This window comes from Phacochoerus africanus, chromosome 16, assembly GCF_016906955.1.
Source record: "Phacochoerus africanus isolate WHEZ1 chromosome 16, ROS_Pafr_v1, whole genome shotgun sequence".
NCBI classification, from domain to species: domain Eukaryota; kingdom Metazoa; phylum Chordata; class Mammalia; order Artiodactyla; family Suidae; genus Phacochoerus; species Phacochoerus africanus.
In genome coordinates, this window is record NC_062559.1 from 1,836,718 (window position 1) to 1,862,749 (window position 26,032).

Here is a 26,032-nt window from a genome sequence, read left to right on the forward strand (position 1 = left end):
TCGTTATCCCCCCGCAAGAGAGGAGGGAAGAGCAAGGCCACGGTTCTTTCACAGGTCAGCCGGCTCACTGCTGAAAAGACAACAGCCTGAGCTAATCTAAGGAGAGTATTAGAAGCGCGTCCTTCTCGGCGAGACCTTGAGCCGTTAAAGGAAGCAAGCACGTTCTCATTCGTTGTGCCCCAAATAGCACATCATCATCCCCCTCTGCCTTTGCTTTCTCTTGATGAGACTTCTTTTTCCCTAAGGTAACGAAACCCGTGGTTCCCAAGTACGGCAGAGCTGTTTTCACCCACCTGCCCGCAAAGGGAAAAGTGGTTTCAAAGGAATGAAGTTTTTTACCCTCTAGGGAGCGGTCAGGTGCTTCCTACCTTCCTGGTGTTAACAACGGGTCTTTTGTGAGGCGGTTCTGATGGTACACGATGTTGGTTTAAACTCTCACTTGGCCAAATAGAAAGGTTTTGAAGGTGGGCGACGACTTTGGTCGGAGCCCCAGATGCCTCCGACGGAGGCCTGGCGACCCCTGGGAGAGGGCATCGCAGTGGTTGCTGGGACAGACGAAGGAGGCGCTGCTGCAGCTTCTTGATTTCACTGACACATGGAGGCCGGGGACCCAGCACGTACCGCCCCCCCCCCAGCCCCTGCCTTCGCTGCGATTTATTTCCTCCGGTAGTTTGCGATTTCGATTTTTTAGACGAAACGTCAAATGACTTTGCATGCCTTTAAGTCTCACCGGTGGTCAGACTGGAGAGAGCGCTTTGAAAACATGCCTGTGGCCGTGCACGCCGTCTCCAGAGAAAAGAACTGTCGTCACAGCCGACACTGTGGCCACTGCGCGTTTCGCTTCGTGAGCTTTCCAGTTTCTAAAATCCAAACAGTGGACCCCAACAGTTCCGTGATCTAACGTTCTGAGCACCTTTAGGTTGTGGGGAGGTGACGGGATGAAGACACAGGTGCCAAAGGGCAGAGCTGAAAGGCAGGCCCGAGCAGGGAACGCGGCGTTCCTGGAAGGTCCCTGTCACGGGGCTAGGCTCCCGCCCCGAGAGCCCCGACAAACGCGCGCTTCACGTTGGCTTTGGAATTGATCTTTTATGGCTCTATGACTAGGAAACCTAGAGGCCCTGACGCTTCGGAAGCTGGACTTCAGGACCTGTGTTTAATTCTGAAAAGCTGGAAAGACGAATATGATGAGTCCGAGCCCAAGCGTTATATTTTCATTTCAAATATCCTGATTTCTAGATTTTAAAGCTGCATTTTCCTGACAGGCTGAAGTTAAAGTATTTGGGTAGGCGATTAAAGGAAACTTAACTGGTTCCAACTTTTTGTAAAAACTGAAACACACGAGTTCGTTTCTCGGGGAAAATAAAGTTCTGTTGTTCTCATTAGAAAAATGCTATTTAATTATTTTTATAAAATGGAGCAGGCTATTAAACTAAGATAAAGGACTTTTAGAGAGGCCTCTCTGGGCGGCTTCTGTCTTTCCTAACTCAGGGTGGTGTGGTTGCATGTCTGACGTTTGCTGCTGGGCCATATTCTAGGATCAAACTCTAAGTTACTGAAAGCACAAGAACGCCGCCCAAATCCCTGAACATTAATAGCTGTTGAAGCCAGTGTTCCACTGTTACCAAAGATTCAAATACGCCTGGTCGTCTCGCCGGGACGTCGAGGCCAGCGTGTTCCCAGTGTTTGTCTGCAGAGCAGCCTCAGTGTGGGGGCTGCCCCCCCTCCCGCTGCGGGGTTGGGGGCAGGGGCAGGGGAACAGGTGCACCCCGTGCCTCAGAGCATCAGGGCCCGGCGCCCAGCACCTCGGCTGTGTTGTATTCTATCCATTTGATTTATTCCCTTAGAAGTATTTAAATAATCCACGTGGAGCTGTTCTGAGGATACGGTATGAGGTGGGTCTGGGTCTTTCCTTCACATGAATGCCTAAATTTCCCAGGCCATTGATTTCCTTGCTTCATCTTCTTCTCTACTGATCTGCAGACTTAGAACCTTCTATACTGAGACCGGTGACTTCTTCACTGTTTCATCAAGGGTTCGTCTGTTATCTCACAGGCACCTGCGTTACCAAATTTTTATATGTATTTTGATATTGAACGAGAATGTTCTATCATTAATTTTTCTTAAAAAACAAAACAAAACACTATTAGGTCTTCATACTCCTCTAGACAAACGTCAGAAGTAACCTGTAGAATTCCAAACGCACGGCTGGTCCGACTCCTCCGGGAGTTCGAAATTAAATTCGTGTGATGTGGGGGAAAGGGACATCTTCCCCCGCATCCGAAATAAAAGGCCAATCGTTTTACTCAAGCCCTTTACTTCATTAGGAAAGTTCAGATGAGGCGTCTTTTTTCCAGCTGGGCTGGTGTAATTGACACAGAGCGTCATCTAAGTTTACGGTGCGCAGGTGGTGATCTGACGGAGACGATGGCCGCACGAGGGTCAGTTGCCCTGCGTGGGCGCGTGGGCTCGCATCCCGACCGCTTCCCTTCCGGGGGGAGACCATTTACTATCTGCTCTCTTGGCCACATTCGGGGACGTAGCACAGCCCCCGGTCCTCACGTGAGTTCGCCTCCTACGGGAAGCCTGTGCCCTCCAGCCAGCCGCTCCCCACTCCCCCACCCGTCTCCCCAAGCCCTGGCCACTGCCACTCGCTGTTTCCGGGGGGTTGACTTTGTAATGTTTTTAAGTTTTTTGGCTGCACCCACAGTATGTAGAAGTTCCCAGGCCGGGGCTCAAACCTGAGCCCCAGGGGCGACGATGCCGACCTTTAACCTACGGAGCCGCCAGGGAACTCCGAGTTTGACTTTGACTTTTTTTTAGATTTTACACTTAAGTGAAATCATACCATACCCGGCCTTCTCTGTCCGTTTCACTTCACATAACGTCCTCAAAGTTCATGCATGCGGTTGCAGATGCTAAGGTTTCTCTCTCATGAGCTCCATCGTACGTGTAACACATCTTCTTCGTCTGCGGACAGACAGCGAGGTTGTTTCCATGTCCTGGCTATCGGCGTAATGCTGCCCTGAGCATCGGAGTGCAGACATCCCTTTTATCTGCTTTTTTTGGGGGGGGGGGTTGTGCTTGACTGGTTTTTGTTTTTCTTTTTTATGCCAGCACCTGTGGCACACGCGAGTTCCCAGGCTAGGGGCAGAGTCAGAGTTGCAGCTGCCGGTGTATGCCACAGCTCACAGCAACGCCAGATCCTTAACCCACTGAGCGAGGCCAGGGCTTGAATCCGTGTCCTTGTGGCCACTAGTAGGATTCTTAACCTGCTGAGCCCTGATGGGACCTCCTCTTCCGGCTGTTGTGTTCTTTCCGCCTCACTGGCTGTCTTCCTTAGTGAACTGATGAGTCTCCACAGTGGTATATGCTCTCATTCCCTCTCTTCAGCTCAGTGGCTCTGCTCTAGGGTTTGGCCTTGTGGTTCCAAGGCTTACCTAAACCATCACATAGATGCAAGTCTCTTCTACACCGATAACTTTGCATACGGAAACTCTCCCCTTGCAGTCCCCCCCTTAGGTCTTTAATGTCACAGCTTACATCTTTTTTCCCTTTTGCCATTTCTTGGGCCACTCCCGTGGCATAGGGAGGCTCCCAGGCTAGGGGTCTAATCAGAGCTGTAGCTGCCGGCCTACGGCAGAGCCACAGCAATACGGGATCCGAGCCACAGCTCACGACAACGCCGGATCCTTGACCCACTGAGCGAGGCCAGGGATCGAACCCTCAACCTCATGGTTCCTAGTCGGATTCGTTAACCGCTGCGCCACAACAGGAACTCCAGCTTACATCTTTTTATAATGTATATTCATTAACAAATTGCTGTAGCTACAGTTACTTGTTTTTATTTTTTGTTTTTTTTTAGGGCTGCACCCATGGCATATGGAGGTTCTCAGGCTAGGGGTCAGATCGGAGCTGTAGCGGCCGGTCTACACCACAGCCACAGCAACACCAGATCGGAACCACGTCTGCGACCTACACCACAGCTCACAGCAACGCCGGATCCTTAACCCACTGAGCGATGCCAGGGATTGAACCTGTGGCTTCATGGGTGCTAGTCAGATTCGTTTCCGCTGAGCCACGATGGGAACTCAAGTTGTATTTAAAGCTTTTGTCCTTCAATGTTCATGAGAGAGTTAAGTGATTAATACACTGTTATATTACAATACTGGAGTACTCTGCATTTGATTGTGTACCTTTTTTTACAAGCGCGTTGTGTATATGTCTTCATGTTGTTAATTAGCATCCTTTTGCTTCAGCCTTAAGAACTTTCAGCATTTCTTGTAGGGCAGGTCTAGTGATAATGAGCTCCCTTAGCTTGTGTTTGTCTGGGAAAGTCTTTCTCTCTCCTTCATCCCTGAAGGACGTCTTTGCTAGACAGAGAACTCTTGGTTGGTAGTTTTTTCCTTTTATCACTTTGAATTTACCATCTTCTGGCTTGTGCGGTTTCTGCTGAGAAATCCACTAATACAGCCTATGGGTGTTTTCTTGATACCTAAGTTACAAGCCTATTTTCTCTTGCTGCCTTTAAGATCTCTCTTTGTCTTTGATTTTTGACAGTTTTATTATGTGTCTTGGAGAAGATCTCTTTAAACTGAGTTTGTTTGGTGACCTATGAGCTTCATAAACTTGAATATCTAAATCTCTCCTGGATCTGGAAAGTTCTGAGCCATTATTTCTTTAGATGCGTTTTCTGCTTCCTCCTCCCTCTCCTCTCCCGGGACTCTAATAATTTACAGAGTGTTTCTTTTGATGTATCCCAAAGATCACATACGCTTTGGTCACTCTTGTTTCTCTTTTTACTGAATAATTTCAAAGCTTTGGTCTTTTAATTCACAGATTCTTTCTTCTGTTTGATCCATTCAGATGTTAATGTTTCTATTGAATTTTTCATTTCATTCGTCGTATTCTTCAGCTCCAGGATCTGTTTGGTTCACTTTTGTCTCTGTTAAACTTCTTATTTTGCTCATGTATTGTTGTCCTGATTGTGCTGAATGGTCTCTCTGTGTTTTCTGTAGCTCACTGAGCTTCCTCAAAACATCCATTTTGATTTTTTTTTCAGGTAAATCACAGATCTCCATGTCTTTGGGGTCAGTTACTGGTATTGGTATTGTCACATTTCCTTGGTTTTCAGGTTCCTCAATGTCTGCGTTGCTGTCTCTGCGTTTGAGGAAGCAGTCACATCCTCTGGTCTTTACTGACTTCAGGAGAGAGACCCCTTCTACCAGCCCCACTAGGGATCCTGAGGCTTCCCAGACCTTCCGTGGACACACCTGCTCCATGCTTCTTGCTCCACCCGTGGCAGAATTCCAAGGGTGTTTTCTCTCAATCCTGCAATGCTCTAGACTGGGTGCCAACAGCCTCCTTTGCTCTCCCCGGCAGTGGTACCTCCTCGGCCTGCAGAGCTGGACTGGCTTTCTGCACATGCTCACTAGCTGCCTGCCAAGGCGTGCACCATCAGGAGTGCACCAGGAAACTGGCTGCACAGTGTGGGTGAGGCATGTGGAGTGCTGGGAGGCGTCCCCATTGGCTCCTGAGTGGACTTCCTAATGGCCTCCTTGACACTCAGTAGGATCCACATCCCTTTCCCGCCCTCTCAGAGCCTTTCCTGCTTTCCCGGTCTCTTCCTTATCCCGCCTGCAGCTCACCATTCAGCACAGTGGACGGGGCAGGAAAGATGAGCCTCCGGCAACGTCCCACCAGGCTGGGCAAATCACTTACACACCCTCTTTTCCTCTGTCAGAGAAATCACCTGGCCCTGAGCTGTGCTTCCGGGGGGGGCTGGGGGTGGGGATGTGGGCAACGCCAGGCTGTGCATTTCCCTCTCCACTGTGACCAAACGTGTGCTTTTTTTTTTTTTTTTTCCCAACAGGGTCCTGGAACGTTTTCTCTGGAAACGTGTATTTCCACAAGGGCTTTCTTGTTGGTGGGTGATTGTCTAAGGCAGGGCTCTCCTGAGCCACCAGGCTGCGGCCGAGGGGAGCAAGTTCAAGGGCCTCTTCAGGGTCCACAGCTGGGACCAAGGTGTGTGTGCCAGTCACCTGCTTCATGGTGGGTGACATGCCGCCCGGGTCCCCTTGTGTTTGGTGATGGAGCCCACAGCTTCCAGAAAGGCACCCTGCCCATGGATGGATGCAGCTCTGCTGTTGCTGGTGAGGGACACGAGGGAGGGACATCTCATTGGGCCGTGTTGCCAGCATCACCCCAAGCTCTTCCTCTTTAGTTTTTGCCCGTTTCTTACAAGTTTGTTTTGAGGTATTAACTACTACGAAAAGGATCCTTTTCCATTGCTTTTATATCTCATTATTGTTGCTGTTCAGGAAATAATTATTATTGCATATTTATCTGGAGCACCTAGTAGTTTAGTTCTAATAATTTTTCAAATGATTTTAAATCTATGTGTATCGATAATAAATACGGATTATATAATACACACACGTTGTATTTCTGTTTTCTTGTATTATGGCATTGGCAACGATTGGCCAAAGTGTGATGATAGTTGGTAGCCTATTTTGCATCTTTAGGGTTTCACTGACTAAAATCATGGGTTTTTTGGAGTTCCCACTGTGGTGCAGCGGGTTAAGAATCTGACTGCAGTGGCTTGGGTTGCTGCAGAGGCGTGAGTTTGACCCCAGACACAGTATAGTGGGTTAAGGGATCTGGTGTTGCCACAGCTGTGGTATAGGTTGCAACTGTGGCTTGGATTGAGTCCCTGGCCTGGGAACGTCTATATGCTGTGGGTGTGGCCATAAAAACTGTGTTTTTAGTTTCTGATATATAGTCTTTATTGTGACAAGGAAATTTCATTTAGTTCTAGTTTGCTGTCATTATTTGTAATGGCTGTTATATTTGCTATCTTTTCAGTAAAGACTGAGATGTTTTAACACAGTTTTTCTCAGTCACTTTTATGTTTTTTTTTCAATGTTTTCTCTCTTTGTTTTTCTGTCTTTTCTAGGGCCTCACCGGTGGCTTACGGAGGTTCCCAGGCTAGGGGTCCAATTTGAGCTGTAGCCACCGGCCTACACCACAGCCACAGCAACGCCAGATCCGAGCTGCATCTGCGACCTACACCACAGCTCACGGCAACACCGGATCCTTAACCCACTGAGCAAGGCCAGGGATCGAACCCTCAACCTCATTGCTTCCTAGCCGGATTCGTTAACCACTGAGCCACGATGGGAACTCCCCAATTTTTTCTTTTTATGGAAAGTAATTTCAACTATATTTTCAGGTTTAATAGCACAAGGTTACGCACCGTAGTCTCTTTATGGTTTTAAAATGATGTCTGCACATGTGATTACGCCTCCTGTTCTGCATGTCTACACTCGGCTTTACCGAATTTGTCTTAACCCTGGTGAGACGCTGCTTTGGGGTTGTTACTGTTTTTTGTTTTTGCTTTTTTTTTTTTAACTCTGATGAGCCATTTATCTCATTGTTTTTCTTTCCTCAAATACCAGCTATTGGCTTTACCTACCAGTTTTCCTTTTATGCTAAAAAATCACTTCTTTTAGTTTTATACTTTCTACTTCCTACACTTAAAAGACTTGAATTGGTTAGTTTATTGTTTTTCATCTTTCTTGTTCCATAATAACTGTTTTCTAAGTACAGCTTTAGCCACGCACCCTGGACGGGCAGTGTTCTCATTGCCATGACCACCAGAAGAGAGGGTAAGTTAGATTCTGAATTCCCAGACACACTTTAAGATTCATTTATTTTACTGCTATTTTCTGTTTTCTTTCTTTTTTTGCACACTTTCCTCATTTTTGAGCATGCCTTTGCATAGCACACTTTTGTTTTATTTGGTTCAAATGTGTCTTCCGTGAGCAGATATTGGCAGATTTTTTTCAGTGTAATTCAAGAACCTGTTTAATACAGGAGCCATCTCAGTCTTGTTTGTTGTAATTATTATCCTATCATCGTACCTTTTCTACGCATTAACCTTTCTTGTTGGCTTTTCCTGACTTGCTGGAAATCTCTTTCCATCACCACCTACATACCTACTTTGGCCTCTGTAATTGCTGTCAAGTAGTCCCTGTCTGCACGTTCCCTTGTTGGTGGACTCGCGGGTTGTTTATGCTTCTTTCTGTTTTATAATCATTGCTATAGTTAACATCCTTGTGACGCTAGCCTAGAAAGCAGTTATGAGCATATGCGGGTACATTTCTGGAGGAGGGACCGATGGGAACGGTCAGCCAGCAGACGGCACTTTCTTAGCTCTGGAACTCTAGCTTATAAGAATGCCTATTTCTCCTCCTCCCCCTCAGCTTTAGATAACTATCATCAAAATGTTCAATTCCTGCCAATCTAATAGGTGAAGCAGGTTCTTATCTTTGCTTCATTTTAGTTTTTCAAATTACGATTAAGGTTGAACATCTTTCTATGCAGTAATTATACATCTGTAGTCCTGTAAACTGCTTGTCACATATTAAGGAAATTTGCTTCCAGTCCTTTGAACTGCAAGAACGCCTTCCTGATTTGTCATTGGTCTTGGAATTTCCCCCCATACATGGGTTTTGAGGGTTTATGTAGTTACCCATCAGGTCCTTTATGGTCTGTGTGTGTGTTTATGGTTTTATGAATCCTACCAGAGAGGACCTTCCCACTTCCCGTTCACAAGTTTTTTTATGATGCTCTTTTCTCAAACTATTGGTGCAGTTTTTGTTTGTTTGTTTGTTTGTTTTGTCTTTTTAGGGCCACATCCACGGCATATGGAGGGTCCCAGGCCAGGGGTCCAATTGGAGCTGTAGCTGCCATCCTATGCCACAGCCACAGCAACATGGGTTCCGAGCTGCATCTGCGACCTACTCCACCACTCAGGGCAACACTGGATCCTTAACCCACTGAGTGAGGCCAGGGATCGAACCTGCGTCCTCATGGATACTGGTCGGATTCGTTTCCACTGCGCCACGACGGGCACTCCCTTTCCTTCTCGTTTCTGACCCCAGCCCGTACACCCCAGTTCTGCACTGGCATTGTCAGGGTCACTCCATTACATGTCACTGCATTTCTCCTCCTCTTCTGATGTACATGTGTGTGAGCGTGTGACTCCTAGAACCAGGACACTGGGCCTGCCGGTGACGGTGCAGTTAACACCCCGACACGTGACTCACCCAGTCGTAGCCCCCGAATCTCAGCTACAGCATTTTGTTTTAGTTTTGATCCAGGATCCAATCAGGGGCCTCTCCTGACATCTCAGTGTTGTCTCTCTCAGACATCTTCATTCCAGCTAGAATATTCCCCTTTTTTTCCTTAGGACACGTCATGGTTGAAGTCAGCTGTTTTGCAGAATAGCCCTCATTTTGGGTCTGCCTGAGTCCACGTGTTCGGGTGAGTGGGTTCGTGTGAAGCATTGCCAGCAGCAAAGTGCAAAGCTGCTGTTGCGTCCCAGTGCACACTGGGAGGGCGGTCACTGCCCACGTACTGGTGAGAGTGGTCACCAGGCCGAGACGATGCCGGCCAGGCTCTTCTCGTGTCGAGGCTTCTCCTTCTCTTTGTAACTCATGACTGTCTGTGGGTTCTTTGAGACTGTGTGAAAACCCAGTTCGCCAACGGTCTTTTGCCACTAGTTCCGGGTCATCGTCTGACCTAGGTTTGCAAGCTACCATTTGTGTGCCTCCTTATAGTCTGGACAGATGTAGATGAGCGCGGGTCCGATGAAATGAGAAACCTAGTTCGACTCTCTCAGATTCCACGCAGACACCCTGGTGTGTTAAAATCGTACATCAACAATTCCCAGAGCAGCCTTAGCTCGGCAAGGCAGCTCCGTCAAGATGGAATCCAACTGCACGGGTCACTCAGCAGATGGTAAGAGGTGGTCGGTACCCTGGGGGATGGCATATGGGCCCTGCCCAGACGGGCGGTTCAGCATAAGGCCGAGACCCGTACAGGCGTCGGGAGCAAAGACAGAAGCACATGCCTTCTGTCCGTGTGACATAAATGCAGGCTTCGTTTGCTTAAAATGAGGTTTGGGTTTTCAGATATCAAATATTTATGGCCAAATGGGCCAGGTGAGCTACAGTGAAGTGTGAAACAACTGTGGGGAAGATGCAGGAAACTAGCTGAGAGCGCTGCGGATTCCAGACTTAATTAATGAATACACAGGCAATTATAAGATGCCTATTTGTGCAATAAAGTCTAACGTCACTACATTAAAATACTTCTGGGGAAGACGATCTGAGATACAGCGTGTGTGTCAGTGCGTGGAATCTCACGCCCGCCTTATGGGAAAGCACAGTGGGGCCTATTTTCAGGTTATTTTAAGATGACGTGTGAAGATGCTGAGAAAAACGATATATGCATGAGGTCAAATGACCACGGAGTCTGTCATCAAGATTATATATGAGGAAACCCTGAGTGATTTCGGAGTTGAAAGACAACACATACTGTACGTCAGAAATTACTAAGAGTAACGCAGACTAGCCAAAGCTGTCCTGAGAAAGAAAAATGGAGCTGGAGGAATCAGGCTCCCGGGCTTCAGACTATACTACAAAGCAACAGTCATCAACACCGTATGGTACTGATGCAAAGACAGAAATAGAGAGCAGTGGAACAGGAGAGAAAGCCCATGAGGAAACCCACACAACCTACAGCCAACTCATCTATGACAGAGGAGGCAAGAATATACAATGGAGGAAGGACAGCCTGTTCAATAAGTGGTGCTGGGCAACCTGGACAGCCCCATGGAAAAGAATGAAATGAGAACACTTCCTAACCCCATACACAAGACGTTACTAAGAGTAACGCAGAGAAGAGGCCTGACCGTCAGACCAAGTATACAGAAGAGCACGGACAGATCATCAAGAAAATGAAAAGCCACTGTGGGAGACAGTCCTGGCTCAGAGGGAGCTACGACCTGCACGGCACGGTTGCTGATGAAAGATGCCAGGCGCTCCTAGGACACGGGCCTGGCCCCCTCCAGGCTCACCGCAGGGAGTGCAGGCACGGACTCGCTTTGGGGGGGAGGTGAGGGACCCCGGGATGCTGAGACCCACGAGGAAGGGCCTTCCTGAGGCGAGAGGGGAAAGGCTCACCGTCCAAGAAGAAGTGGAGGTGGCACCTGTGCTTTCTGTCCAGTCAGCAATCACGAGCTTTAGCTGATCTGCTGTTGCTTCTAAAAAATGGGGGCGTTTGAAAAAGCCTAGGCAGTGTCGACAGCGGGAGGTTGTCACGGGGCCCTGCCACAGACACGGCCCGTCCCAGGCCTGGAGGGGTTGTGGACGACCTGGCGAAAACCGTGTAGACCTGCAGACACTCTGTCGACAGCCTCTGCCTCCCGCCACCCTTGCAGAGGGTGGCGCCAGCTGCTGCAGGAACCACCCAGCCCAGCCCGGGGGCCAGCACTGCGGGCATTGCCTGCCAGCGCCCAGACTGCCCTGGCCCTCGAAGCACATCTGACCCACCGCTTCAACCGCAGTGTCACCCAGACAAGAGGGTTTCAAGGCCGTGCCTGAGGGCAGATCACCACAGCTCACAGCAACGCTGGATCCCTGACCCACTGAGCCAGGCCAGGGTTTGAACCCACATTCTCATGGATACTAGTCAGGTTCTGAGCCACAGTGGGAACTCCCTCAAGGATCCTTTCTTGACTGAATTGGAGGCGGTGACATCACAAAGCCACAATTCTGATTTTCTTGTGCGTATTGAAAGTGACTGCCCCACTGCCTGGGACAGCCCCCTCAGGGACCAGGAAGGGTGTTACGGTCAAGCAGCAGCCCACTCCCTTCTGGGATCCCTGCGGTTCTCAGCGGGGGTGGGAGAGGGGCGAGGGTGCCAGCTGTGCGGCGGTGCACAGAGCTGGGGGCGCACCGTGGCCTGGGGTTCGCCGGACGGGATGCGAGCACAGGCGTGAGTGGCTGCAGGCAGCGTCCCGCCCCGAGGACCAGGCGCGGGCGCGTCCCACGCTCAGGGAGCGGTGCGGGGAGAAGGGCCTGGGCCAGAGCGGAGGAACTTTCTACCACTCGCTGCTCTGCGGCCTCAGGCACAAGCACGTTTAGAAAAGATCTCAAAATAATTGATAGTAACAACAGGGCCGTGCGATGGTGTCAGCTTAGTGACTGGGGGAAACACATCGGCCCCCGACTCCCCCGCGGTGCTGGTCTAAAACCCACGGGCCATCAGCACATCTGCGGCAGGCAAAGCGCTGGCCGCCGGGGACTGGCACTGACAGGAGGCACATGCACGCGAGCCCCCGTGTGCTAGGCCCTCAGCAGCACCAGGCGGCACATCGCAGCCGGGACCCCAGGCCCAGAGCAGCCAGAGCGGAGGGCAGAGCTGGGGGGGGGGGCAGCCGGCGCGGCTGGCTCGGCCCCCGGTGGCCCGTGCTGTGTGTGCCAGGCCCAAGAACCAAAGATAAAAATGGTTAAAAGAAAGGGCGGAAAGTGAAGTTAGTTACTCCTGAGAACTCGCCTTGGGGTGACCTCAGGACTCCGTAAAACTGTTGCGCTGGGGCCTTTTTCTGTCTCTTTTTGAATTCCCTTCCGTTTTTCAGGGGATGTGAAAAGCTTAAGCTTGTCTCCATCCTCTTCCCTGAAAGCACGGGTTTCTGGAAACACCTGTCCCATAAATGCAGGTTGCTCTCAAGTGCGCCTCACTCCAGCTGTATGAATTCTGAGATCTCACTGGAGAACAAGAGCTGCAAGTCTTCACCAGCCGGGTTAGAAAGCCCGTTGAAGGCAGCAGTGGCCTCAGCATCTTGGAAAGAGTCTGCAAGGGGAGCCGGCCTCGGGGTCTCGCGGCCGGCGGGGCCCCGGTGACCCCCCCCCGAGTCACCAGCAGAGACGCCTGGAGCGTGAAGGGTCTGCGCCTACCTTTTCCTCAAAGAACTTTCTCCTCAACTTGGCATCAGTGGGCGGCACCCTCCTCCTCAGGTCCCGGTACCACGTCCTGACCACGTGTCCCCTCCAGGAGGCCTGGATCCTGGAACACAGAGGCCGGTGAGCCCCCACCGGGCCAGCCCCGGGGCCGGCGGCCGAGGGGGCCCGCGAGGGTCTGTCTACAGCGGGGCCTCAGCCCCTGGGACGGGCCCTGGGCCTCTCACCTGGTCGCACACTGGGTTCTGAAGAGTCGGGCCCCGTCATGAATCACCCGGGTTTGATACTGGTTCTTTCGACAGAGGGGACAGGTTTTTTTATTTGTGAACTTTTCGAAAGCTTGAAGGCATGCCTGAAGAAAAACATTTCCCTTAAAGTGGGCCGAGTCCTTACTGATAAACCACATTTTTGCTCGAGTGTCATTACGGCGTTCTTTTCTCTCGTAATCATGAGACTTGGTCCAATTTCAATTATGACAGCGAGCAGTTTCAGCAGATGCGGACACCTTCCTCATGAAGCTTGTTCTGGGTCTCTTACGAGAACACACATGCAGATACATCGAAAACTGCTCGAAACGGCTCGGGTGAAGGTGCGTGGTCCCTGCACACAGGCTCCCAGGCAGTCACCTGGGAGGGAGCCGCCCCCCACTGGAGAGTCACGCCTAACACCACTCTCCGGGGCAAACGTCTGTGGCTCGGTGGTCACATAAAAGCCACAAATTTCACCACAGGGTCGTATTTTCGCCGTGAATGGTGATTTTGGCTAAAGGAAGTGGCCTCTCTGGGAGATGAAGAGGAGGCCCTGCCCCCTGAGCTACAAGGCTGCCCTGTGCACCTGACTTGGGGGGGGGCGGGGGCCCGCCACTCACCCTGTGGAACACGTGGGAGCAAGACAGCAGCACCTGCTCGGAAGACAAAAGGATGTTTGAAGTTTAAATTGGCTTAAAAGAGAAGCAGCATCAATGCATTAATTAAAAGAGAAGTTGTGACTCCTGGAAAGGTAAGCTGGGCTGTTTCTTTGAAAAGTTTAGAAGGCAGATTAACCCCCTGGATATTTACAGTATTTAGGGTTGAAGTTTCGCACAGCGTAGGTATGAAACCTCCCTGAGAAAACCTAACAACGCTCTGAGCCATCCAACAAACATGTGAGGTTTGCTATAGAAGGAGCGTACAGTTAAAAATGAAACAATTACGGGAGTTCCGTCGTGGCTCAGCGGTTAACGAATCCGACTAGGAACCATGAGGCTGCGGGTTCGATCCCTGCCCCTGCTCAGTGGGTTAAGGATCCGGCGTTGCCGTGAGCTGTGGTGTAGGTTGCAGACGTGGGCTCGGATCCCGCGTTGCTGTGGCTCTGGCGTAGGCCGGTGGCTACAGCTGCGATGAGATCCCTAGCCTGGGAACCTCCATATGCCACGGGGGCGGCCCTAGAAAAGGCAAAAAGGCAAAAACCAAAAAAAGAAACAATTATGAAAGCCATGCACTTCTGGGCAGAGCCTAAGACAGAGCATACGTGGAGTGGGGAGCGCCTGGGCTGAGGCGGGGAGCAGAGAAGTCAAGGCAGATAAATACCTTTTCTCAGGACTCAGGTCAACCAAACCTCACTCTTTAGTATAATTAGCAACAAATCCTAGACACATATGATCGCTTTGTCTTTTTTAAAGGCAGGGAGTGTGGTCCCGAGAAAAGCCCACTTTCTGTGACCCAAGTTCCCGCCATTAGTGATGTTTTGGGCTGTGACAAAGGCAGCTGCTTAGGCCGAACGAAGAACAAGGCAGTTGGCTCTTCTGGGAGGCAGGACCAAGGGCAGGTGACCAGGACACTGCTCTTTGGAGGTGGGGCGGAGGAGGGGGCCCGCAGAGGCACTTCCTTCTGTCCAGGACCTGCCCCCACTTTCCCCTGGGGGGGTGGGGGGGCAGACACTCAACATCTGGCCGCTGATCTCCATGAAACTTCCAGATGTTACAGTGACACCCCCCCCCCTTCATTTCAGAGAATTCTAAAACCTTTCCTTGAAACTTACTGCCATGGATAAGCCTAAATTAGAAAAACTCACTAATGTGGGTCCTTTGTAATTACCACCATTTAATCTAATAACTTCTGTGGACTCCATTACTCATTTTTCATGGAATCAAATCATCTTCAGAGTTGTATCTGTCAGTGGACATTTGATGATCTATATTGCATATCATACTTCTCAATATGTAAAATATTGTACTTTTTCAGTGGCCATACATACCTGTTTTTGGCAAACATGCTCTGAGATAACAGAAATAAATAAGTGGTAGCTACCCTAAAAACATCCAGAAGTCGGGATTCACTTCCAGCTGTGCCACGCGTGCTTCCTGAGCCGGCCTACTTAGACGGCATTGACGGTTCATTACCCACTTTTTGTTAATGGGGTACGATGCCCATCAAAGACATCCTCCAGCTTGACGGAAGCTCTCTCAAACCACCAGATATCGAGAAAATGCCAACTGCTGTTTATAACCACGGAAAACTCTAAACATGAGAACAAAACCTAGACACGTAGAAGAAACACGTGTCTGTGTTTCTGACCAAACCAGAGTATCGTAGGAGGCATTTATAAAGAGCAGAAGTGCAGAATGGGGGGCTTGCCTCCTGATCCCCCCCTTAAGATTTTCAGCCTCGACTTTTCATTCTGTCTACCACACTCAGGCTAAACGGTCACAGCATAATTTCGAAAGAGCTCCTTGTGAATTTCGTAGCTCTGTTGCTCCTCAAATGCTCAATCATCCTACGGGTACTGATCAAGGAGAAGAATGGAGTACGTATGTGCAAAATACCTGTGAATCCAGATCAGCAAAGAACAAGGGCTTATGGCTGTGAACGAACTCATTAATGATCAGACTTACGAAAACAAATTAAGTTTGAGAGTCTGGATGCCAGGGAGTAAGTAGAGCCTGGCGGTCCTCGGCTGGGGATTTTAAGCCTGCTTTTAACTCTATTTGCTGTATATATATATATATATATATATATATATATATATTTTTTTTTTTTTAGCAAACATCCAAGTGCCTCTGTGTAGGAGATTGTTATTGGGTGGTCACAGCTCAAAAAAACCCTCTAGGAAGGGCCGAGTCCCTAACGTCCGGGAGATTAAAGGTGAATTAGGCCAAGCATGTCTTAGAAAAAGAACCTGACGAAAGCTGATGTGTGTTGTTCACAGTATCATCAATCCTACAAAGCTAAACGCTAAGATTCGGAGGAGATTTCACTTCAAGAGCCTTCCCCAGATACTGAGAGAGACCCAGGGTTGGTTTCCTTTTCTGCGTTCAGTTCACAGGAGTTCTTTTCCAGCCCCTCAGCTCACAGCCAGTGAAAGGGGAACCGCCTTGGTACAAACTCTGGGCGTGCGCATGAGGGTCGTTCAGTAAATCAGACGGTTTGATGAGGGTGTTGGGCTCTTTCTCGCACACACTTTAACAGAAAAGAAGGTAAGTCTCTGAGGGTCACAGAGGAAGGGAAAACGGGAAGAAGGAAGCCTGGGCTCCAAGCCCCAGTTCAGGGTCTAGTCCCTAGGGAAGCTCCCTGGGCTTGCTCCTCTAAGCATCACGCCAAGTACCTGGGGGCGAAGTTCGAATTCTTCTTTGCATATGGGGCAGGGCTGCAGGGAATCGCCTTGCAGGACCGACCTCTGCTTCACTCTCTCCCACTCGGCTGAAGACAGGGGCCGCGGGGGAGGGTCAAAGAGGCCCAGCTTCTGCGCTGAAGTTAAAACAATAGGAAATATGAGTTTAGTATATTTAGAGTGTGACACTCTATAGAATTTTAGTGACATTATTTTGCAAACAAATATCAAGTAAATGCGAGTATCTTCTGTACTTTCTTCCACCTACTTGGAAGGCTGCTTTCTGCGAGTGCGAGTGCGAAGTCAAGGGCGGCGCCTCACCTTACGTTTATGTTTTAGTTTCCCATATTTATTTCATTTTCACAATGATTCCAGAAGGTCCAGTTTTACCAACTTTTCACATGCGTCAGCCAGAGGCCTTCCTCATTTCTCGCCTGGCTTCTCCCTCGGCCTTTCAGCATTGCCTTCGTCCAATGTGGCTGGTTTCTGCCACCAGTGCGACCTTGCGAAAAGATGCTTATGATGGGTCAGCCGTGTTTGCGAAGCCAGGGCGTGTCCACCTGCAGCAGACCTGGAGCTCCTACTCCAGTGGGGACCCTCCCTCTGGGGGAGTCACTGCCCCCAGCTCAGCAGAATGGGGGGTGGTGGGCACCAGCTGCCCCTCCCTCCACCCCAGCCAGTGAGTGGACTGGACGCAGCCGTCCGCCTCCAAGGCCGTCTAGGAACAGAAACATCTGTCGTCACGCCCACCAAACAAGAACAGGAAGCTGTGACCGGAAGGGTCAGAGCACAGCAGGGAGCTCCTGAAGGCAGAGCAGAGTGGAGACGTGAAAGCTGGAAGACTGGGGCTGCGGGAAGGGGACCCCCAAGCAGAAAAACAAGGTCAAGCAGGAGTCGGAAAATAAGAAAACAGAATGATCAGTCCAGGAGGGCTGGCATCCGAGAGACGCGCATTTCCAGAAAGAGAAGGGTAACCATCTTCAAGAAAATAGTCCAAAAGCCTTCCCCCGCCCCGAAGGGAACCCACGCTTCTAGTTTGAGAGGACCCCACAAGGCCCAGACAAAGGACTCGCACCAAGGCCTGTCCCTGCGAAGCCACAGAGGCAGAGACAGACCCCCCAAAGGACCAGGAACCAGAATTACATCCGACGTATCTGCAGCAGCACAGGCACCAGGCAGCAGTTCTTCCCAAATCCTGCAATGAAGGTTCCCAAGTCAGAACCTCTGAGAAGCCCCAGCCCAGCATCCGAGTGGAATGAGAACGCCCTTGCGTCTGTGAGCTCCCGCGCGGTCTCTCGCACACTCCTTCTTAAGAAGTTACGGGGGGTCGCTTCTCCCCAGTGAGGACCTAACACACAGCACGACAAAGGGACTCATCTATAGGAAGGGGCCGACAGAGCAACTGGTCCAGAGGGGAGCAGGATGATGGAAGGTTCCAGAAGGAAGGTCTCCATGAAGATAACACTGGAAGATTACCTACTGTATGCTAAGGTATTGAGAGGATATATTTTTGGAAGAGGTTTTAGGGGATGGATTTTGACTCTTTTCTTACCCCTTAAGACATATAACAAAATTTTATGAATTAAAACAGTGAGCTAATGACATAGAAACAGAAGCCCTGGGTCACAGGCACCGTCCTGCCGTCTCTCACCACAAGCCAGCCGAGGGGCTGGACAGTCGTCTGAGGGCAGAGGGAAGGACCTAGCTTAACCTGCTGTCCCAAGTGATGTTCTCAAAAGCATCTGCAGAATAAAGCGTGATGAGATCCGAAGGGGACGGGCCAGGCTTCAAAGGCAGTAAGGCAAACGTGGGGACATCTCTGTCGTCTCGGAACAGGTCCCTAAGAATTTAAGCCCCCCAAGTCACGAGCCATAGAGACAGAAGCTGACAGGCTTAACAGGGAGGATGAAGATTTTATTCACTCTGAAATCAGACATAACATTGGAAGGTGCTGACACAGCAGGAGAAGACATTCTTGTGTCACACGGGGTCACAGGGCCGAGGACACAAAGTACGCAGCACATCGGCGGGAAAGGACCGAACACGGCAAGGGCACTCTCCGGTTTGGGCAAGAATTGAGAGCATGCGGTCCCTCCGCCTTAGTAACACGCACAATAATGACATCTTTCCCGTCAAGAGCTCCGGAAAGAAGGACTCATTTGCGCCACAGTGGGAAGCTCTTGCAGCCGCTGAATTGACATCTTGTCAATTGCTCAGGTGACGCTGAGACCGAAGCCAGTCACGAAACGACTGTCACAATATTCCAAGCCTGCACGTGTTCCAGGTCAGAACGAGCACGGCTGACAGTTCCCGGAGAAGAATGACGGTCCCCTGGGTGTCGCTGCGGCCACAGGCTCCCTCCTCGTGGTGCAGCCCCAGCCTTCGGGCCCCCAGCGTCCCCTGCCCTCAGACCCAGGGTCCTTGGCCACACCTGTCCATCTTGGCATCACTAATAATCTTTTATGGTGGTTCCTCAAACGTTACGTCTAGAATTGTCATGCGATCCGGCCACTTCTCTCAGTATATGCCCCAAAGAACTGAAAGCGGAGACGCCAGCAGAACACAGCACAGCAGTGTTCACGGCAGCGTTATTCACAGTAACGGAAGGGGAGGGACAAGTGGCCGCTGATGCCAGCCGAGGCCATAGACTAACGTGCTACATGCACGCAATGGAGTGTTGTTATTCGGTCTTAAAAAAGAATGAAATTCCGCTAGTGCTCCCACATGCGTGAACCTTGCAGGCATGCTGCTAAGAGCCATAAGCCAGACACCAAGGACAGATACGGTGGAGAGACTGCGTCCACACGCGGTTATCGCCGTGGCCTTTGCCAAATGCTGCCTTTCTGTTTCCAGCCCCATTTACTGTATTTATTAGGTGTCATTCTACTGTAAGAAAGAACCTTTCCTGGAATTCCTGTCGTGGCGCAGTGGTTAACGAATCCAACTAGGAACTGAGATTGTGGGTTCGGTCCCTGGCCTTGCTCAGCGGGTGAAGGATCTGGCGTTGCCGTGAGCTGTGGTGTAGGTTGCAGACGTGGCTTGGATCCCGCGTTGCTGTGGCTCTGGCGTAGGCCGGCGGCTACAGCTCCGATTGGACCCCTAGCCTGGGAACCTCCATATGCCGTGGGAGTGGCCCAAGAAATAGCAAAAAGACAAAAAAAAAAAGAAAGAAAAAAAGAAAGAGAAACCCTTTCTCGCTATACATTTATGTACTTGATTATTTATATTCCACCAGGGTGGGTTAATGCATATTCATTTTACTTTTGCTTATTCTCCTTATCATTATTTTCTTGCTCAAATTCTCCCCATCATTCCTAAACTTCGGGGCACATGTCTTTCTGTAAGATTAAAAGTTAATTTCCGCACCCGAGAAATGGATACTGTCACTCTCAGCTGGATTTTTTTCAGCTCTGACAAGTCAAAACCCAAATGATGAGAGCCGCTTACCTAAAGTTAACGGTGGTGGGTGTGGCTCAAGAACGTACTCTTTTTCCGCATCTTCCAGCCCAGGGCCTTGTGTGGGCTTCTTAGGTCCAGTATCTACCCCTGGTTTCCTGTTTCTCTGTGGAGATTTGGCTCTGGCCTCTGTCTTCGGCACCTTTGTCTTCGAAGGCGGTGGTGCGCGTGATGGGTTTCGAATTTGAAGATCACGTAAGATGTGATCTTGCAAGGCAGCTGCCGTGATGGCGCAGTTCGCTGGTTTGGCGGAATGACCCTGAAACCGAGGGGAAAAGCCTTAGATCCGGAGCATGATCCAGTGGCTCATTTCCAAGCATGCTGACGCGTTAAAGCACAGCCTCACGGGAACAGCCGACCGAATCCAGCAGTAAAGACGGCTTCACCTTCACGGGCTTCCTTCACCAAGTCAGGGGAGCACAGCCCGGTCTCATCGCTATCTTTTCATTTAAGCACCAAGGCCTTAATCGTAACGTGAGCAAATGCCCTGGGACCTGCAAAAGCGGAGCATGCCTGAGCAAGTTCGGTGTCCCCGTCAGTAGATCGGACTCCAGGCAAGGCTTGCTTCTGTCATACCAAAGAGGCACTTGCTTTTAGGTATGTGCTTTTGGGGCGAAAACGCCTACAAGATAAAATTACCATGCAGCTAAGATATGCTTGCGCCAAGTACTACAGCTGACAATTCCCCACCGAAGCGAGGTCTGTTTTTCATTCATACTGTCAAATAGCTGAAATCAAAGTACTCATGAGGCGTTCCCGTCGTGGCGCAGTGGTTGACAAATCCTGCTAGGAATCATGAGGTGGCGGGTTCGATCCCTGGCCTTGCTCAGTGGGTTAAGGATCCGGCGTTACTGTGAGCTGTGGTGTGGGTTGCAGACGTGGCTTGGATCCCTGCGTTGCTGTGGCTGTGGTGTAGGCTGGAGACTACAGCTCTGATTCGACCCCTAGCCTGGGAACCTCCATATGCCACGGGAAGCGGCCCTAGAAAAGGCAAAAAAAAAGGCAAAAAAAAAACAAACCACCAACAACAAAAAACTCCAAAAAACAAAACCGAAGTACTCAGGAGTCGAAGGATGTGTATGTTTTATTTATTTATTTATTTATTTGTCTTTTTGTCTTTTTTGTTGTTGTTGCTATTTCTTGGGCCGCTCCCGTGGCATATGGAGGTTCCCAGGCTAGGGGTCCAATCGGAGATATAGCCACCGGCCTACACCAGAGCCACAGCAACGCGGGATCCCAGCCGCGTCTGCAACCTACACCACAGCTCACGGCAACGCCGGATCGTTAACCCACTGAGCAAGTGCAGGGACCGGACCCGCAACCTCATGGTTCCTAGTCGGATTGGTTAACCACTGCGCCACGACGGGAACTCCAAGGATGTGTATGTTTTAAAAGGACTCTGTACCTTTTTTCGTAACATGCCGATTCAGGAAAAGTCGCTGCTTGGCTCTCTCGAGTTACATCATCACGTCACCGACCCTTAATTCTCTACTGTGAGAGAGTCAAGAGAAAGTCAGAATCAGAGTGTACATAAACTCTCCAATCAAGTTCATGGGCAAGACATATGTTGAGAGTCTAACGGATGGTGAAGCAAGCGGAGTGCCCACCAGCGCAGTGCCAAGCTACACACTCGGGTCCTGGAGGGATTCAAGCCCATCAGGACTTAATCCAGCCCTGTCCTCAGACCATCTCATGGAGGAGCCGTATGAACATGAGTGAGAACAGTCCGCTGCTGAATGTAATATTTTACGTGAACACAGCAGAATCTCAGGCTTCAGAGATCCGAGGGTGTGAGTGAAATACCTCTGGCAGAGGTAGTTTAGGACGGGGCTGTGAAGGCAGAGAGAGGGCAGTGGACCTGCTCCCACGCAGGGACAAGAGCAAAGGCAGCCCGGAACCCGGCACGTGCGGATTTTTGAGGAGAAGGGCTGGGTGGGTGCGCTGGGACGGGAGAGGAGCCCCACTCTGTGCGGGACACCCGCGTGAGCAGGAAGCACAGACCTGGGTGGCGCCCTTGCTCGTCTGTGTGCTGGGCAGGAGCATCAAGAGTGTGCGTGTGTGTGTCTCCCCGCCTTGGGACAGGTAAGTGGGGCACCTGGCAGGGCCATCCTCAGCACGAAGGGGACTACCTGTGGGAAGGATCACACGCGGGGCTTCCACACACAGGACCCTCTGTGAGCAGTTATCCTGGGTCCAGTTCCCCTCCCAGCTGGTGGAAGAACTGGGAATTGGCCCTTCTAGCTTTCAGACGAGGCAAGGCAGGAGTCCAGAATATGCACACGGTTGAAGTAACCTAGGAAGCAGTATGGAGAGCCTGATTGTGAGATGGGAAAGGAATTAATCCCAAATAGCTGTCTAAGGAGCGAGCCTGCGATCAATTCGTCCAGCAGAAGGAGCTCCCTGAGGAGTGAATGCAGCAGAATGGGAAACGTGCAACAGAAAAGTAAGGAGAGTGGAGGGGGGTCTGGGAGATCGCCAGGGCTTCGCAGCTGCCAAGACCCCTGAGAAGTGAGGGGACACCTTCTCCTGCACCCCCGTTCGTTCCCCTTCATTTCCAGCATCAAGAGGAGCATGAGGGAAGTATCCACCCAATATTTCATCACCATAGTTCAAGTTGGAGAAATGGGAGGAGATAGTTACAATGCTGAACAATCACTACCAGAATCTGCTCTCAAAATGCCTACAATCTGGCGGAATGTAGCTTACATCAGCCTGAAAATTGTTTAATAATCATAGCTAGCTATCGAGTCTCCAGTTTTACCCCAGTGTCACACTGTAAGCCCCTGGGATTAACATCCAGGTCAAAGGATTTATTTATTTTCAGAGCCACACCCGCAGCCCACAGACGTCCCCAGGCTAGGGGTCGAATCAGAGTTTCAGCTGATGGCCTGCACCACAGCCGCAGCAACACCAGATCCCAGCCGTGTCTGACCCACACCACAGCTCAGGGCAACACCGCATCCTTAACCCACTGAGCCAAGCCAGGGATGGAACCTGCACCCTCATGGACACTAGTCGGGTTCGTTACCGCTGAGCCCTGACAGGAACGCCCCAACTTCATTTAAAATGAGAAAACAGGAGTTCCCGTCGTGGCGCAGTGGTTAACAAATCCGACTAGGAACCATGAGGTGGCGGGTTCAATCCCTGGCCTTGCTCCGTGGGTTAAGGACCCGGGTTGCCATGAGCTGTGGTGTAGGTTGCAGACGCGGCTCGGATCCCGCGTTGCTGTGGCTCTGGCGTAGGCCGGTGGCTACAGCTCCGATTCAACCCCTGGCCTGGGAACCTCCATCTGCCGCGGGAGCGGCCCAAGAAATAGCAAAAAGACAAAAAAAAAAGTAAAATGAGAAAACATATCCAGAGATGAGTGACTACTCCAAAATTATATAATTAGTCTGTGGCAATCGTAGGGTTGGAGACTTAATCCTTACCCAGTACTAAGAGCTAAAATTAATAGGAATATTCTTTCTTTTTATATGCCATTGTTAACAATTAGTTAAAAGAGGTAGGGCTTAGTGACAAAAAATACCACTATGTTGCCAAGGTAATTACTTACCAATTTGCCTGAGTGACTTTTAAGTTAATTTATAAACCGTCTAGTAAAAACACAAGCAAACAAGAGAAACAGTTTTTAAAAGAGACTTCAGCGCACTTGTCTTGCTATCTTCCGTAACTTGGGAATTCCTTGTTTTACACTTTTGATGCGAGTCCGCCTAGGATGGCCAGAAGCACACAACGGACGTGAAATGACAGGCCTCCCGCCCCCGGGTTTCCCCGTGGGGCTGGTTCCAGGACCCGAGGCTTCTACCACAACCCCGGGATGCTCAAGTCCCAAGGTCCGCCCCGTCCTCCGCTTCTCGCATCCCAGGTTCAAATCACCCGGAGGGTGTAGTTCTGCAGTGCATATTTACTGGGGGGCCAGCAGTTCAAACCCTCGTTCAAGGGCCAACTGTGTAGGTCAAGCGCGGACTCTCGGTAACCCGCAGCCTTAGGCATTTCAAACACTGACGGTGCCGGGCTCTCCCGAGGGATGGCCACCAAGTAAGTGGGCTGCCCTGGGAACCCCGGGTGGTCGCTGTCCCCCGCCCCGCCGCTCCTCTCCTCGCTCTTCCCCACCTGGGGATCGCACCTGAGGCGGAGCCGACGCCGCCTGCCGCACACCCACCGAGGCCTGCGCCCTTCACCTCAGCAACTCGCCGTTGCCCAGCAACCGCCGCCGCGCCGGTCACGCGCCAGCGCGCATGCTCAACGGCCCAGTCCTACCCCGTGCGCGGCGCCGCTTTCCGGACGCCCGCGGCGGCTCTCCCACACTGCGCATGCTCGCCAGTCCCGTTCGGCGCACAGCCACGCCGCGCATGCTCTCCTGCTCTCACCTGCCCTGCCCTCGCCTCTAGTCTGTGCGGCGCTCCCTCACTGCGCATACTCACCTGTTGTGCGCCGCACAGGGCCGCGTTGCGCATGCTCGCCTGCCTCGCCGGCCGCGGCCCCGCCCCGCGCACGGCCGCGCATGCTCGCCGGCCCGCGTGCCCGCGCAGGTGTCCGGGGCAGGGTGAGCGCGGGGTCCCCGGCTCCCGGTCCTGTTGTCTCCGCTTGTCGCGCCGCTCGGAGCTCGGGTCTCCGGAGCGCGCTGTGCCTGTGGGCCTCCGCGCGTCGACGCCGGTCGTGGCTCCCTGAGCCTTAACTGCCCCGCAGGCGGCCAGGCCGCTGGCCAGCCTCGCTGCGACCTGGACACGCCTGGCCCGCTTGGTTCCCTACCTTAAAGGTCACATCCCGCCACTGCCCTGGTCCAGTGTCCGAAAACCATTGTTTCATATATTTGTCTGGTTTTTTAGTTGGTGGAGGTAAGAACTTCAAGCTGGTGCCTCACGCTTCACAGCGGCCAGACGCAGAAAGCAGAAGTTTGTTGAGACGGTGACCCAGTTGTGCTATTTAAATTTATGTTTATTGAACTCTTCAGCTGAAAGTACACGGAAAACATGACGAAGGCAAATAGGCCTTTTACCCCCCGATTCTTTGAAAGCGCAGTCTAAAGAAGTCGTCAAAGTTGATTGGTATTGATCATTGATTATTAAAGACCTAAAAGTTATTATTAAAGACCTAAAGTGTTTGATGCAACTTTGGAAAAAATATTATACTGATGAAACAAGATCATTTGCAGCTTCCCTGAAGGTAAATTTTTTCCCTAGTGGAATTAAATTTTCTAAAATGGCCCCTCCTGTTTGGAAGTTGGAAGAAGCAGACTAAAAAGAAGCTAAAATTTTTGGATAAGCCAGATTAAATTCATTATGAAGTTAACTTGAAGTTGTGACCTTTTCGCAGAAGGTGTCAAACTTTTCCTGTGGTCTGTGCCAGTTGGTGATGGGTCTGGAGGTCAGGGTCTCGTCCTGAGAGCCCTCTGCTCTGTGACAGGACGGCGCAGAGCTCAGGATGGAAGAGCTTTGGGTTCAGATAGGTCCGTCTTCCTTGGGGTTCTTGTGCATAAAGTGGACGTTCTTACTTCCCTGGTCAGCATCCACGAGCCCTTCCGTCGTTAATCGTCCCGGGATGGAAGGGGTGACTAGCCTTGCTGATCAGAAGAGCTCAGTGCCCTGCCCCCAGTGTGATCCACAGGCCGAATCACATGGACTCAGTACCTTCGCGGAAGCTACCGGAAAATTCCTTTAATTCTCCCTGCCGAACGTGGGAACAAGAAAAGACGTGAAACTGCAGCTGTGCTGGCTGTCTTGTCATCACAAGGTGAGAGCCTGAAGCTGTTGGGGGCTGTCCGTGCGCCGCCTCGGAAGGCGGCTTATACAGGAAGTGGCAGAGATCTGGCCAGAGTCCAAGCCCTGGTGAGGGAGTTTAAGCCCTGCAGCTGGTCCTCCTCGAGTCTCCACCTACCTGAGTGAATCAGCGCCCTTTCTGCTGCAGCCAGTTGAGCGCTGGTTTTCTGCTACTTATAACAGGAAGAATTCAGGTGGTGCACGGCTATACTGTTACCACCTTAGGCTCTGGTGAGATGGAGTCGTGTGGTCTTATGTGTGGGAACAGCTTGGTACAGTACCTGCTAAGCTTGATGCCCACTTGAAGGCATTTTTTTTAAATTTATTACTCAAATGCATGTATCGCATCTGTAGTTGTATAATGATCTTGAAGGCATTTGTATTATACTTCTAAAACCTCTAAGAAAAGTTCCCTTCCCTCCA

At 50.9% G+C, this 26,032-nt stretch overlaps 1 protein-coding gene across 2 annotated transcripts in view; it reads right to left on the reverse strand.

Annotated features, from left to right (window-relative positions):
- Positions 1–24,126, reverse strand: part of RNF32 (ring finger protein 32) — a 28,512-nt gene extending 4,386 nt beyond the window's left edge. Inside the window, exons 1-8 of one of the 2 annotated variants that reach the window (XM_047763713.1) lie at positions 23,977–24,126; positions 21,980–22,143; positions 21,256–21,341; positions 19,842–20,109; positions 16,389–16,531; positions 13,675–13,707; positions 13,034–13,158; positions 12,804–12,912 (exon numbers count right to left, since the gene is read on the reverse strand). In XM_047763713.1, the coding sequence (XP_047619669.1) occupies positions 12,804–12,912; positions 13,034–13,158; positions 13,675–13,707; positions 16,389–16,531; positions 19,842–20,109; positions 21,256–21,270 (693 nt within the window). In that variant the 5' untranslated portion in view covers positions 21,271–21,341; positions 21,980–22,143; positions 23,977–24,126. Of the gene's footprint in view, positions 1–12,803; positions 12,913–13,033; positions 13,159–13,674; positions 13,708–16,388; positions 16,532–19,841; positions 20,110–21,255; positions 21,342–21,979; positions 22,144–23,403 lie in introns of both variants that reach the window. The other variant, XM_047763715.1, reaches the window with a different exon arrangement.
- Between the last annotated feature and the right edge of the window lie 1,906 nt (positions 24,127–26,032).